The 14,984-nt window shown below is 41.8% G+C and overlaps 1 protein-coding gene across 2 annotated transcripts in view; it reads right to left on the bottom strand.

Annotated features, from left to right (window-relative positions):
* Nucleotides 1-14,984, bottom strand: part of MOXD1 (monooxygenase DBH like 1) — a 323,635-nt gene that overhangs the window by 45,761 nt on the left and 262,890 nt on the right. For both annotated transcript variants that reach the window (XM_077292824.1, XM_077292823.1), the window contains exon 6: nt 8,763-8,865. In XM_077292824.1, the coding sequence (XP_077148939.1) occupies nt 8,763-8,865 (103 nt within the window). The remainder of the gene's footprint in view (nt 1-8,762; nt 8,866-14,984) is intronic.

Raw genomic sequence — 14,984 nt, 5'->3', positions numbered from 1 at the left:
TAGGCACACGGAGGCTCTCCAAACCTGACATGGCGTCCGCTAGCGATGGAAATAATTTTTCATTCAAAAAGTCAAATGGCGCTCCTTCCCTTCCAAGCCTTACCATGTGCCCAAACAGTGGTTTACCCCCACATGTGAGGTATCGATGTACTCAGGAGAAATTGTTCAACAAATTTTAGGATCCATTTTATCCTGTTGCTCATGTGAAAATGAAAAAATTGAGGCTAAAATAATTTTTTTGCAAAAAAAAAGTACTTTTTCATTTTTACGGATTAATTTGTGAAGCACCTGGGGCTTTAAAGTGCTCACTATGCTTCTAGATAAGTTCCTTGGGGGGTCTAGTTTCCAAAATGGGGTCACTTGTGGGGGTGCTCCAATGTTTAGGCACACGGGGGCTCTCCAAACGTGACATGGTGTCCGCTAAAGATTGGAGCCAATTTTTCATTCAAAAAGTCAAATGGCGCTCCTTCCTTTCTGAGCCCTGCCGTGCGCCCAAACAGTGGTTTACCCCCACATATGAGGTATCAGCGTACTCAGGACAAATTGGACAACAAAGTTCGTGGTCCAGTTTCTCCTTTTACCCTTGGGAAAATAAAAAAATTGTTGCGAAAAGATCATTTTTGTGACTAAAAAGTTAAATGTTAATTTATTCCTTCCATGTTGCTTCTGCTGCTGTGAAACATCTGAAGGGTTAATAAACTTCTTGAATGTGGTTTTGAGCACCTTGAGGGGTGCAGTTTTTAGAATGGTGTCACTTTTGGGTATTTTCAGCCATATAGAATCCTCAAACTGACTTCAAATGTGAGGTGGTCCCTAAAAAAAATGGTTTTGTAAATTTTGTTGTAAAAATGAAAAATCACTGGTCAAATTTTAACCCTTATAACTTCCTAGCAAAAAAAAATTTGTTTCCATAATTATGGTGATGTAAAGTAGACATGTGGGAAATGTTATTTATTAACTATTTTGTGTCACATAACTCTCTGGTTTAACAGAATGAAAATTCAAAATGTGAAAATTGCAAAATTTTCAAAATTTTCGCTAAATTTCCATTTTTTTCACAAATAAACTCAGAAATTATCGACCTAAATTTACCACTAACATGAAGCCCAATATGTCACGAAAAAACAATCTCAGAATCGCTAGGATCCGTTGAAGCGTTCCTGAGTTATTACCTCATAAAGGGACACTGGTCAGAATTGCAAAAAACGGCAAGGTCATTAAGGCCAAAATAGGCTGGGTCATGAAGGGGTTAATGTGTAATTAAGCAAACTTTAAACACACCTGAACATGCTTTTTATTCAGCATAGGAGTTTTGCACAGAGAGCGCCCATAGAGGCCATGGAGGTTCAGTGCATAACTTATAGTTTTCTTTGAAACAATTGTACCTGCTGAATCCAGGTCTTTCTGTAGGTCTCCATAGGTATTCCTTGGCGCTTGGACAACTCTTTTGATAATTCTTTTCACTCATCTGCCAGAAATCTTCTAAATACTGATAGATTTCAGCTGATGTCATATCTTTCCATGGCTTTTTGCACATTTTTTTCTTCATGTGTTAAATACTTTTCCCGTGTTATTTCTCATTATTACACATAATTTAATTTATGGACATTTATTTGATTTCTTTGCCTGTGTGGATTGGATGAGTTGTTACCGACATCTGATGGAAATGTCATGTCAATAGCACCTTTAGAAATGCATCTGCTTAGAAAATTTGAGACGTGTTCAATACTTATTTCACTTACTTTTTGTGTATATATTTTCATGCCCTTTGGCTTTATCTTGAGCCATGGCGACTTGATGAATGAATGATCTGTAGGAAGATCGAGCTTGTGCAAGCCTGGATAGGTCCACCAGGGTTTTCTCTTGATAGTATCAAGCCATTGGGTTGCTGATCCTCCTCTTCACCTTGATCCTTCAATTATTCTGATCATGTCCTACTACATTGATTGTTATCTTTTTATGATGTGTCCAAAGTAGGCAAATCGTAGCTTGGTGTTTCTTGCTTCAAGTGACATGTCAGACTTGATTTCTTTCAAAATTGATTTCCTTGCTGTTTTTGCCAACCATTATATTAATAACATCCTTCTCCAGCACCACATTTCGAAGACATTAATTCTTCTTTTGTCTTGCTTCTTTATCGCTCAGGTTTTTGCATCTGTATGTTACTGTAAAAAAGACCAGACTATGTACGAGCCGTGTCTTTATTACCAGTGAAATGTTCCTCGATTTGAAGACCTTCTCCAGTGACTTCATTGTTGATTTGCCCATAGCTATTCTCCTATTGACTTCTGGTGTTGTCACTGCATCTTGATTGATCATTGATCTGAGTATTTTTGAAATCCTTTACAACTTCCAGTTTGTCACCGTTTATCTCAAATGTGTCCCGGTTGTATCTGGCAGTAGTCAAAATCTTTGTAAGAGGAGATGCAAGTTCATTTTGAAGCACTTACGACTAGGGTTGAGCAAAACAGATCGGCCAATTTCAAAAGTCGCCGACTTTTGGGAAAGTCGGGTTTCGTGAAACCCGACCCGATCTCACTCTGGGATCGGGTCGGCCGTTGGCGATCTTCGCTCCAAAGTCGGGTTTCGTTTTTTTTATATATATATATATATATACATATATGTCATTGAGACATATATATATATATATATATATATATATATATTTATATTTATATCTACTTCAGCGCGATATATGTGAAAAGCCGGTAATTCAATTGCCGGCTTTTCATTTCTCCTGCCTAAACCCGACATGATATGAGACATGGTTTACATACAGTAAACCATGTCATATCCCCCTTTTTTTTGCATATTCCACACTACTAATGTTAGTAGTGTGTATGTGCAAAATTTCGGCGCTGTAGCTATTAAATTTAAGGGTTAAATCGCGGAAAAAATTGGCGTGGGCTCCAGCGCAATTTTCTCCGCCAGAGTGGTAAAGCCAGTGACTGAGGGCAGATATTAATAGCCTAGAGAGGGTCCATGGTTATTGGCCCCCCCTGGCTACAAACATCTGCCCCCAGCCACCCCAGAAAAGGCACATCTGGAAGATGCGCCTATTCTGGCACTTGGCCACTCTCTTCCCACTCCCGTGTAGCGGTGGGATATGGGGTAATGAAGGGTTAATGTCACCTTGCTATTGTAAGGTGACATTAAGCCAGATTAATAATGGAGAGGCGTCAATTATGATACCTATCCATTATTAATCCAATTGTATGAAATGGTTAAAAAAAACACACACACAATATTGCAAAGTATTTTAATGAAATAAACACACAGGTTGTTGTAATATTTTATTGTTCTCTCAATCCACCTGAAGACCCTCGCTCTGTAACAAAGGAAACATAATAAACCAACAATATACATACCATCCGTAGATCTGTAACGTCCCATGATGTAAATCCATCTGAAAGGGTTAAAATATTTTACAGGCAGGAGCTCTGCTAATGCAGCTGTGCTCGTGCCTGTAAACCCCGGGGAATGAAGGAAATGTAGGTCAATGACCTATAGTAACCTTCAGTCGTGGTGATGCGCCCTCTGCTGGATGTCCTCATGAACTGCAGCCTGGGAACTTTTTCCCACGCTCAACATCATATGAGGACATCCAGCAGAGGGCGCATCACCGCGACTGAAGGTAACTATAGGTCATTGACCTACATTTCCTTCATTCCCCGGGGTTTACAGGCACGAGCACAGCTGCATTAGCAGAGCTCCTGCCTGTAAAATATTTTAACCCTTTCAGATGGATTTACATCGTGGGACGTTACAGATCTACAGATGGTATGTATATTGTTGGTTTATTATGTTTCCTTTGTTACAGAGCGAGGGTCTTCAGGTGGATTGAGAGATCAATAAAATATTACAACAACCTGTGTGTTTATTTCATTAAAATACTTTGCAATATTGTGTGTGTGTTTTTTTTAACCATTTCATACAATTGGATTAATAATGGATAGGTGTCATAATTGACGCCTCTCCATTATTAATCTGGCTTAATGTCACCTTACAATAGCAAGGTGGCATTAACCCTTCTTTACCCCATATTCCACCACTACACGGGAGTGGGAAGAGAGTGGCCAAGTGCCAGAATAGGCGCATCTTCCAGATGTGCCTTTTCTGGGGTGGCTGGGGGCAGATGTTTGTAGCCAGGGGGGCCAATAACCATGGACCCTCTCTAGGCTATTAATATCTGCCCTCAGTCACTGGCTTTACCACTCTGGCGGAGAAAATTCCGCGGGAGCCCACACCAATTTTTTCCGCAATTTAACCCTTAAATTTAATAGCTACAGCGCCGAAATTTTGCACATACACACTACTAACATTAGTAGTGTGGAATATGCAAAAAAAAGGGGGATATGACATGGATTACTGTATGTAAACCATGTCTCATATCATGTCGGGTTTAGGCAGGAGAAATGAAAAGCCGGCAATTGAATTACCGGCTTTTCACATATATCGCGCTGAAGTAAATATAAAAATATATAGATTTTCCATTACCTTGCATTGGGTTTCGTGTTTCGGCCAATCCCCGACCCCAACATTTCAAGAAGATCGGCCGATTTCACTCGACTCGACTTTTGAGAAAGTCGGGTTTCGTGAAACCCGACTCGTCCTCAAAAAAGGAAAATTCGCTCAACCCTACTTACGACTCAATTGCATAAGTTTCCAACCTTAGATATCTCAGAAGCTGCAAAACAGATTTCTACAATGGGTTTAAAGTATAAATTTTTCATGACAGGTTTCCTTTAACCTCTTTACCCCGAGGGTGGTTTGCACATTAATGACCCGGCCAATCTTTACAAATCTGACCACTGTCAATTTATAAGGTAATAACTCTGGAACTCTTCAATGGATCACGGTGATTCTGAGACTCTTTTTTTTCATGGCATATTGTACTTCATGTCAGTGGTAAAATTTAATTGATATGATTTTTGCTTATTTGTGAAAAAAATTTGGAAATGTATATAATGTGATTTTCTGGATTTTATTTTTGATATTCAATCTCTCAATGTTAACATTAACCTACCCTTAAAATTATAGACTGTTCATGTCTTTGTCAGTGGGCAAACTTACAAAATCAGCAAGAGATCAAATACTTATTTCCCCCCACTGCATATTTATACTTTTATACTGTAGACCATTTTCTTCAAAAGGCCATAAGTAGAGCCTTTTTGCTGTTACTCTCTAGACATATTTGTACAGTGGAAAGTTTTAGCAGAGATAAGACTCCAGTCATAATCACTGTGATAATCTATAACTGCTGTTACTTCCTCCAGGCAGAAACAGGCCATAAACCACTGATTTCTTCAAATTCTGCCATTTCTGCTACATGCCTCCAAGGAACTTGTCTTACAGTTCTGAGTACTAAACCAGCTGTGCCTTATAAATGTTTATGTTACTCATTAATGAAAAATGTTTTACCTTAACCTTTCAACCTACACATGTCACAGGATCTTAATACCCTCTGTCGAACCATGACAACTTCCATAACATTACTATGGTGAAACATCTCTGTTATTTAGTGGAGCACATGCCTATGTGATGTTTGACTTGTGAGTGTCTTGCACAATAGTAGAAATGAGATTGAAAGATTAGAAGCCTTAGAGATTAGTGAATTAGTGCTCACAACATGGAGAGAAATGGATAAATCTTGACTCTAATCTGTCACTACACCTAATATGCATACCTACGTTTCCCAGACCTGTCATTTTCTGTTCGATTGCGAATCAAATAAACTGATGCTGAATTAAGGTTGGTTTATATGAACTGACCGGCGGCATTAAACGACCACTGATAGGTAAGTATTTACTGACCGGCAGTCATTTAATAACCTCTTTATACAGGTAGACCCAGGATAGTAATCCACAATGAACAATCAGTTATGGATTGCTCTGTGCGCAGTGGCTGCCATTGCTTTCGGCAGTGCAAGTCTTTTTTTACACAAAAGTATTCACTGTCAAGAATGACCATCATTTGTACAGCACAAAAAATCATTTCGCTCAACAAACTAACATTTTGTTCTTTTATAGAGTGATTAGCAGCCTGTTTAGTCTGTAAGATTATCATGAAACAAGCATTCTTATGAATGTTCATTCACATTAATCTTTCAATGTAAATCTGTTCACACGTACAGTTGTCATCTATTTGAAGCAGATCCGGTACTAAGAGTCCGTTGCAAAAGGAACAAAGATGGATGAACACTTTTGTTTCCGTTTCGCTTATGTTTTTGTCCAGTTTCTAGTGGATCCATTTTTACTAGAGGTGTCTTTGAAGACTTTTAGTGTTCTGTGCATGCACAGTGCTTAAAGGAAATCTGTCATCAGGTGTCTGCTAATACATCTGAGAGCAGCATGGCAAAAGGATGGAGATCCTGATTCTAGTGGTAGAGTCCATGTTTTGCCTGATATATTGTTGACGTCGCATTACATGATGATGGACGGCTGCAAGGCGGTTGAGTCAGGGGGAGAAAACATACCGCATGGGGACCCCTCTATTCTTGATAACTAGCCTTGCTGAAGCTGACAGCTGAGGGCCGCAGCCCCCAGCTGTAAGTTTAGCCTGGCTGGTTAACAAAAAAACAGGGGAACCCACACCATTTTTTTTAAATTATTTATTTACAGTGCAGGAGCGGCTGATGAACTTTCCCATCCGCCACTCCTGTTCTCGCTGTAATTAGCAGCAGCAGGTGTCAGATGATGGGAGCAGTTGTCCCATCAGCTGACAACAGTGACCGGAGGTAAACTTTATACCTCTGATCACAGCTGAGTGCTCCCACTGTCTTCTGACACCATAAGAACTGCAGTTCTCATTTCAGCGGGGATGATTTCATCACCGATCAGAAGCGGCATTTGCTGGGCAGTCATGCACATTACAGTGCAGCAAACACTGGAAGTTTGGGCCTCCCTTTCAAGTAAATGGGGTCCTGGTTCAGGTCCGCGTACTGTTCTGGTTCCCGAACCCGAACTTTTTGTAACTGTTTGGCCGAACCTGCCAGATCCAAACATCCAGGTGTACACCCATCTCTAAATATGAGAAGCTGGAGAAATACCAAGGCCTCAAAGGAGAACTGGAGAAGATGTGGAAGTTGAAGGCAACGGTGATTCCAGTGGTGATAGGAGTACTTGGAGCAGTGACTCCTAACTTGGGAAAATGGCTACAACAGATCCCAGGAGCAACATCTGAACTCTCTATCCAGAAAAGCGCAATGCTGGGAACAATGAATATCCTGCACAGAACCCTTAAACTCCCATGCCTCTGGTAGAAGACCCGAGAACGAGAAAGGACAAAAAAGACCACCCCCATTGGGGGTGAGAAGGAAGTTTTTTTTATATGTGTGTGTATATAATATATACAGTACAGACCAAAAGTTTGGACACACCTTCTCATTTAGAGATTTTTCTGTATTTTCATGACTATGAAAATTGTACATTCACACTGAAGGCATCAAAACTATGAATTAACACATGTGGAATTATATACTTAAAGAAAAGTGTGAAACAACTGAAAATATGTCTTATATTCTAGGTTCTTCAAAGTAGCCCCCTTTTGCTTTGATGACTGCTTTGCACACTATTGGCATTCTCTTGATGAGCTTCAAAAGGTAGTCACCAGGAATGGTTTTTACTTCACAGGTGTGCCCTGTCAGGTTTAATAAGTGGGATTTCTTGCCTTATAAATGGGGTTGGGACCATCAGTTGTTTTGTGCAGAAGTCTGGTGGATACACAGCTGATAGTCCTACTGAATAGACTGTTAGAATTTGTATTATGTCAAGAAAAAAGCAGCTAAGTAAAGATCTCTACAACAACTGTTAAGAGGAGACTTTGTGCAGCAGGCCTTCATGGTAAAATAGCTGCTAGGAAACCACTGCTAAGGACAGGCAACAAGCAGAAGAGACTTGTTTGGGCTAAAGAACATAAGGAATGGACATTAGACCAGTGGAAATCTGTGCTTTGGTCTGATGAGTCCTAGTTTGAGATCTTTGGTTCCAACCACCGTGTCTTTGTGCGACGCAGAAAAGGTGAACGGATGGACTCTAAATGCCTGGTTCCCACTGGTTCCCACTGTGAAGCATGGAGGAGGTGTGATGGTGTGAGGGTGCTTTGCTGGTGACACTGTTGGGGATTTATTCAAAATTGAAGGCATGCCTACCACAGCATCTTGCAGTGGCATGCTATTCCAACCGGTTTGCGTGTAGTTGGACCATCATTTATTTTTCAACAGGACAATGACCCCAAACACACCTCCAGGCTGTGTAAGGGCTATTTGACCAAGAAGGAGAGTGATGGGGTGCTACGCCAAATGACCTGGCCTCCACAGTCACCGGACCTGAACCCAATCAAGATGGTTTGGGGTGAGTGGACCGCAGATTGAAGGCAAAAGGGCCAACAAGTGCTAAGCATCTCTGGGATCTCCTTCAAGATTGTTGGAAGACCATTCCTGGTGACTTCCTCTTGAAGCGCATCAAGAGAATTCCAAGAGTGTGCAAAGTAGTCATCAAAGCAAAAGGTGGCTACTTTGAAGAACCTAGAATATAAGACATATTTTCAGTTGTTTCACACTTTTTTGTTAAGTATATAATTTCACATGTGATAATTCATAGTTTTGATGCCTTCAGTGTGAATTTACAATTTTCATAGTCATGAAAATACAGAAAAATCTTTAAATGAGAAGGCGTGACCAAACTTTTGGTCTGTACTGTATATATTTGTTTATATATAAAATAATGAAATTGATATATAATAGTTCTCTTCATTTGCCTTACCTTCCTGTTGGTGTGGATTGTCATAATGGACTTCCATAAGAACATATGATGGGTCTGTTGGTGTTCCAATGGATAGGCCAACGTGGGGTGGGTATGTAAATCCCTGTAAATATAGATGAGAAAATGATTGTCATTACTGATGCAAAAGAATCATTATCATTTATCATATGGATATGTATCTAATAAATGTGTATCATTACTTAAAGAGAAACTGTCACCATGTGTTTGTTACTCGATCTCAGAACAGCAAGATGTAGAGATTTAGACCCCAAATGCAACTGTGTCATTTACAGGACTGCTTGCTGTGCTTTTGACAAACTCACTTGTATCAGCAGTAAATTATCATTAGAGTACTAGTAAACTGCTGACATTAGAGCAGACACCTGGCACTCACTGCAAGGAGCATTGCCCATATCACTCTTGGCAGTTTAACCTTCAAAATGCTGTGAATGATGTCAATCGCAGCATTTAGAAGGCAGGCAGAGGATTGGGGGCTCCCTCTGCCCTCACATCGGCGCCGATTGTTTTCATGGTGACCCAGATGTCATCATGATGACATCCGGGTTACCAGGGCTAGCAAGTTAGTTAGATCATGTGCAGTACATGATCTAACTAACTGGTGTCAGTGCGGCACTGACAGTTATAAAGTATAGCAATGCGCCTACATTGCTATGCATTATAACTGTGATCAGATTGCTGAAAGTCAAAGTCCTATAGTGGGACTAAGTAAAAGAAGTAACATTGAAAAAAAATTGGAAAAATATAAAAATATTTTAAAAAACACACAAAATAAATAAAGTACACACACTGTATATATTCGAGTATAAGCCGACCCGAGTATAAATCGAGGCATCTAATTTTGCCACGGAAAACTGGGTAAGCTTATTGACTCAAGTATAAGCCGGGTATGCATTGTCCCCTCATCCCTGTCCTGGTATGCGTGGCACTCCCCCATCCTATCATGTTATGTGTGTCTCCCCCTGTCCTGTCCTGGTATATGTGGCTTCCCCTGTCCTGATATGTGTGGCTCCCCCATCACTGTCCTGCTATGCGTGGCTCCTCCTGTCCTGTCCTGGTATGCATGAATCCCCCTGTAGCTGTCCTGGTATGCATGGCTCTCCGTAGCTGTCCTGGTATCCATGGCTCCCCCTGTAGCTGTCCGGCTATGTGTGGCTCCCCTGTAGCTGTCCTGGTATGCATGGCTCCCCCTTAGCTGTCCTGATATGTGTGGCTCCCCCTGTAGCTGTCCTGGTATGCATGAATCCCCCGTAGCTGTCCGGCTATGTGTGGCTCCCCCGTAGCTGTTCTTGTATGCGTGGCTCCCCCATAGCTGTCCTGGTAAGCGTGGCTCCCCTCCTCCCGTCCTTGTATGCATGCTTATTACAAAAAAAACCATCCTACTCACTCTCCAGCGTGCCCTCACACTATCTCTTTCCGGCGCCAACAGCTATTCCTGTGCTGAGCGATCACGTGGCAACACTCATTAACATAATGAATATTCCGTCAACGCCTATGGGAGTGGAGATGCGTGCATATTCATTTCCTCAATGAGCGGTGCCACGTGATCACTCAGCACAGGAAGAGCTGCTGGAAGCCGGAACCAACAAAATGCTGCTAGGGCGCCGGGAACAATGAGATGCTGCAAGGGTACGCTGAAGGGTAGGTAGGATGTCTTCTGGAAGCCGAAGGCTGCAGCTGCGGGTGTCACTGTGCACGCTATAAGAGAAATGAATATTCATTTCTCTTTAGCAGCAGCACAGGCTTTAGTCACAGCCGTTGGCTCTTGCCTCTGTGACCCGCTGCTCCACCACTTCCCTCCCCCGCCGGCTTTCTGGGACAATTAACTTGTGTATAAGCCGAGGGGGGGTGTTTTCAGCTTATACATGAGTATATATGGTATTTGGAATTGCCACATCTGGAAAGAACCAACCTATAAAACTGTTCCACTAGTTAACCCATTCAGTGATCAAAGTTAAAAAAAAAAAAACGAGGAAAAAACTATGCTTTAACATCATACTGTCAAACAAAAAGTGTAATAAAACAAGATCAAAAAGATATAAAAATGATATTTCTGAAAACGTAATCTTGTCCAGCAAATAGCTGCCATATAGCTCTATCAGCGGAAAAGTAGAAAAGTTACAGCTCTGAGAATAAAGCAATGAAAAAATATTGTTTTTTGTATAAAATTATTTTTATTGCATAAAAGTGCCAGAACATAAAAAAAAATTGTATAAAGTAGTATCACTGTAATCAATTTTACCACAAGTGGAATGGTTTAAAAAAATTGCTGTTTTTTGTTCATTCTGTCTCCCAAAAATAAAATTGAAATAGAAAGCAAACAAAAAATGTCATGCGCCCCCGAAAATGATAACAATAAAAACATCAACACGTCCTGCAAAAAACAAGCCCTCATATTACTTTGTCGGCAGAAATATGGATAAATTATAGCTCTCAAAATATGGTGATGCAAAAACTAGTTTTTGCAAAAAAAAAGCATCTTTTAGTGTGTCACGGCAGCCAAACATAAAAAAATATAAATCTGGTATCAATGTAATAACACCGACCCAAAAAGTAAAGTCATCTGATCACTTATACCGCACAAGGAATGACTTAAAAAATAAATAAAACCAATTTTTAACCTGCTGTTGATTTGTACATTCTGCCTCCTAAAAATAATAGTAAGGCACGGCACATATTTATCCTGCACAGTATGCTGAGCGCTTACACCAGGGTTTTCTTTGTAAATCTTTGAAATATGTGATTGAGATGGAACCCCCGGCGGAAGATTTGCTGTAATGAGTCAGATGAAGACACTGTGTACGCCATCTTACCTATAATCTGATGGTGTTCATCTTTTTAGGCATGCATAAAAATGCAGTAGACCACAGTTTTGTGCACCTCTGATAAAAAGGATACCACTGAACTGAGGCCAGATGGAGTCCAGAGTAACTCTGCTGCCTCATTCTAGTGAATGGATCCATTGGGGGTTTCATCCAAATCACGTCATTCGGAGATTTAAATGGAAACCCTGATTTAAGTCATCAGCATAGAGCACAGGATAAATGTGGTCCCCAAAATTATGTAGATTGTTTCCAATAAAAGCTTCAACTCAATCCACACAAAGAGCAAGTCCCCATTTAGGTCTGTCATCTGTTAACAGAAATATAGTGTGCTTCAAAGTTACTGGTAGTGCAAAGGATCTGGAAAAGCACTATAGCTTCTCACCCATGAAAAGAAATCTGGCAAATTCTGCACTCCTAAATCCAAATTCACCCTCACTTCTGAGCCTCCCAATGTGTCTAAGCCAAATTTAGAGTCCAAATGTTTGGCATTTGTTTAGCAATAATAGCCCACCTAATTTACAAGTTTATGTCTCCAGAAGCGTAAGCTGGGCATAATGTACTGGGCACTACAAAGTACTAAGCATTACAATGTACAGCCACTACAATAGCAGATTTGCAATTTTCACTCAGCAACATCCATGGAGGGATCTGTGTTCTGGCACCTCAGGGGCTCTCTTATTGGGTCGTGGCACCCGCAAAATATAACAATAAAATCTTCACAAAATTATGGTGCTTCTTCTCTTCTGAGTTTTGCACTGGGTTTCAACATATCCAGTGTATCCCTAGATTAAATTGAGAGGTGTAGTTTATAAAATAATGTCACTTATCAGGGGTTTCTGCTGTTCTGGCACCTCAGGGCCTCTGCCAATGTGACATGGCAACTAGGGTTGAGCGAAACAGATCGGACAATTTCAAAAATCGGCAAAGTCGGGTTTTGTGAAACCCGAACCGATCCCAGTGTGGGATCGGCCATGCTGTCGGCGATCTTCGCGCCAAAGTTGCGTTTCATATGATGCTTTCAGCGCCATTTCTCAGCCAATGAATGAGGACGCCGAGTGTGGGCAGCGTGATGACATAGATTTCGGTCCCCACCATCTTAGAGAAGGGCATGGCAGTGATTGGCTTGCTTTCTGCGGCGCCACAGGGGCTATAAAGGGGCGTGCACGCCGACCGCCATCTTACTTCTGCCGATCTGAGCATAGGGAGAGGTTGCTGCAGCTTCGTCAGAAGAAGGGATATACTTAGGGAGGGAAGATTAACCCCCAAACTGCTTGTGCTGTAGCGATTTCCACTGTCCAACACCACCCTTTCTTTGCAGGGACAGTGCAGGCTAGATTTTTGTGCATCAGCTCTGTAGCTTATAAGGCTCCCTTATAGCTGCATTGCTTTTTGTATGCCACTGTGCAAACCAACTGCTTTTTTAAAAGCAAAAATCCTGTTGCTCCTTTCTGCACAGTTCTATTGTTTATTTGTCCACACTTTTGTGTGCTGCAGTCCTTTTTATTGCTGCCATACTTGTCCTGAGATCATTGTAGGGAGATTGTTATTGTAGTATGGTCCCTTTTTTTATATATATCTGCCAGCCCCTTTCTGCCACGTACACTGTGTAGTGTAATACAGTGGGCCTGTTTTTTGCAGCAGTCTCCCACACATAAAAAGGGAGATTTAAATTGCCGCTAAGTGCATCGACGTCCCTTCTGTTTGGCGTATATCTTCCAGCCCCTTTCTGCCACGTACACTGTGTAGTGTAATACAGTGGGCCTGATTTTTGCAGCAGTCTCCCACACATAAAAAGGGAGATTTAAATTGCTGCTAAGTGCATCTGCATCAGTTCTGTTTGTCGTATATATGCCAGCCCCTTTCTGCCATGTACACTGTATAGTGTAATACAGCGGGCCTGATTTTTGCAGTAGTCTCCCACACATAAAAAGGGAGATTTAAATTGCCGCTAAGTGCATCTGCGTCAGTTCTGTTTGTCGTATATCTGCCAGCCCCTTTCTGCCACGTACACTGTGTAGTGTAATACAGCGGGCCTAATTTTTGCAGCAGTCTCCCACACATAAAAAGGGAGATTTAAATTGCCGCTAAGTGCATCTGCGTCAGTTCCGTTTGACGTATATCTGCCAGCCCCTTTCTGCCACGTACACTGTGTAGTGTAATACAGTGGGCCTGATTTTTGCAGCAGTCTCCCACACATAAAAAGGGAGATTTAAATTGCCGCTAAGTGCATCTGCGTAAGTTCCGTTTGTCGTATATCTGCCAGCCCCTTTCTGCCACGTACACTGTGTAGTGTAATACAACGGGCCTGATTTTTGCAGTAGTCTCCTACACATAAAAAGGAGATTTAAATTGCCTCTAAGTGAATCTGCGTCAGTTCCATTTGTTGTATATCTGCCAGCCCCTTTCTGCCACGTACACTGTGTAGTGTAATACAGTGGGCCTGATATTTGCAGTAGTCTCCCACACATAAAAAAGGAGATTTAAATTGCCCCTAAGTGCATCTGCGTCAGTTCCGTTTGTCATATATCTGCCAGCCCCTTTCTGCCAAGTACACTGTGTAGTGTAATACAACGAGCCTGATTTTTGAAGTAAAGGCACAGATGATTGGCCTTGGGGAGACCAAAACATCCAACACCGCGGAGACACCATCACGTGTTTCTCAACGCAGTGATCCAGAACACTGCCCCCATCCCTTATGGGAAATATGCAAATGCATGTGGGATAGCTGCGGAGACACCATCACGTGTTTCTCAACGCAAGCAGTGAATAGCCAGGCCTTTCCCCGGGAAGGAACAACCACGGGAAGGGCAGCATCCAATACAGGAAAACCACCTATGCCAAGCATGGTATCCATCCACAGACAGCTGTTTCGGGGTGTTTGCCCCTCATCAGTGTGGAGTAGGAATTTGGCTATTAGGAGCAGTGCCTAGTAAAAGGCTGTAAAGGCACAGATGATTGGCCTTGGGGAGACCAAAACATCCAACACCGCGGAGACACCATCACGTGTTTCTCAACGCAGTGATCCAGAACACTGCCCCCTTCCCTTATGGGAAATATGCAAATGCATGTGGGATAGCTGCGGAGACACCATCACGTGTTTCTCAATGCAAGCAGTGAATAGCCAGGCCTTTCCCCGGGAAGGAACAACCACGGGAAATTTGCGTTAACACGTGATGGTGTCTCCGCAGCTATCCCACATGCATTTGCATATTTCCCATAAGGGATGGGGGCAGTGTTCTGGATCACTGCGTTGAGAAACACGTGATGGTGTCTCCGCGGTGTTGGATGTTTTGCTCTCCCCAAGGCCAATCATCTGTGCCTTTACAGCCTTTTACTAGGCACTGCTCCTAATAGCCAAATTCCTACTCCACAGTGATGA

Source organism: Ranitomeya variabilis, chromosome 2 (assembly GCF_051348905.1).
Source record: "Ranitomeya variabilis isolate aRanVar5 chromosome 2, aRanVar5.hap1, whole genome shotgun sequence".
Classification (NCBI taxonomy): domain Eukaryota; kingdom Metazoa; phylum Chordata; class Amphibia; order Anura; family Dendrobatidae; genus Ranitomeya; species Ranitomeya variabilis.
The sequence above is the reverse complement of the archived record's forward strand: the minus strand, read 5'-3'. Positions and strand labels throughout refer to the sequence as shown.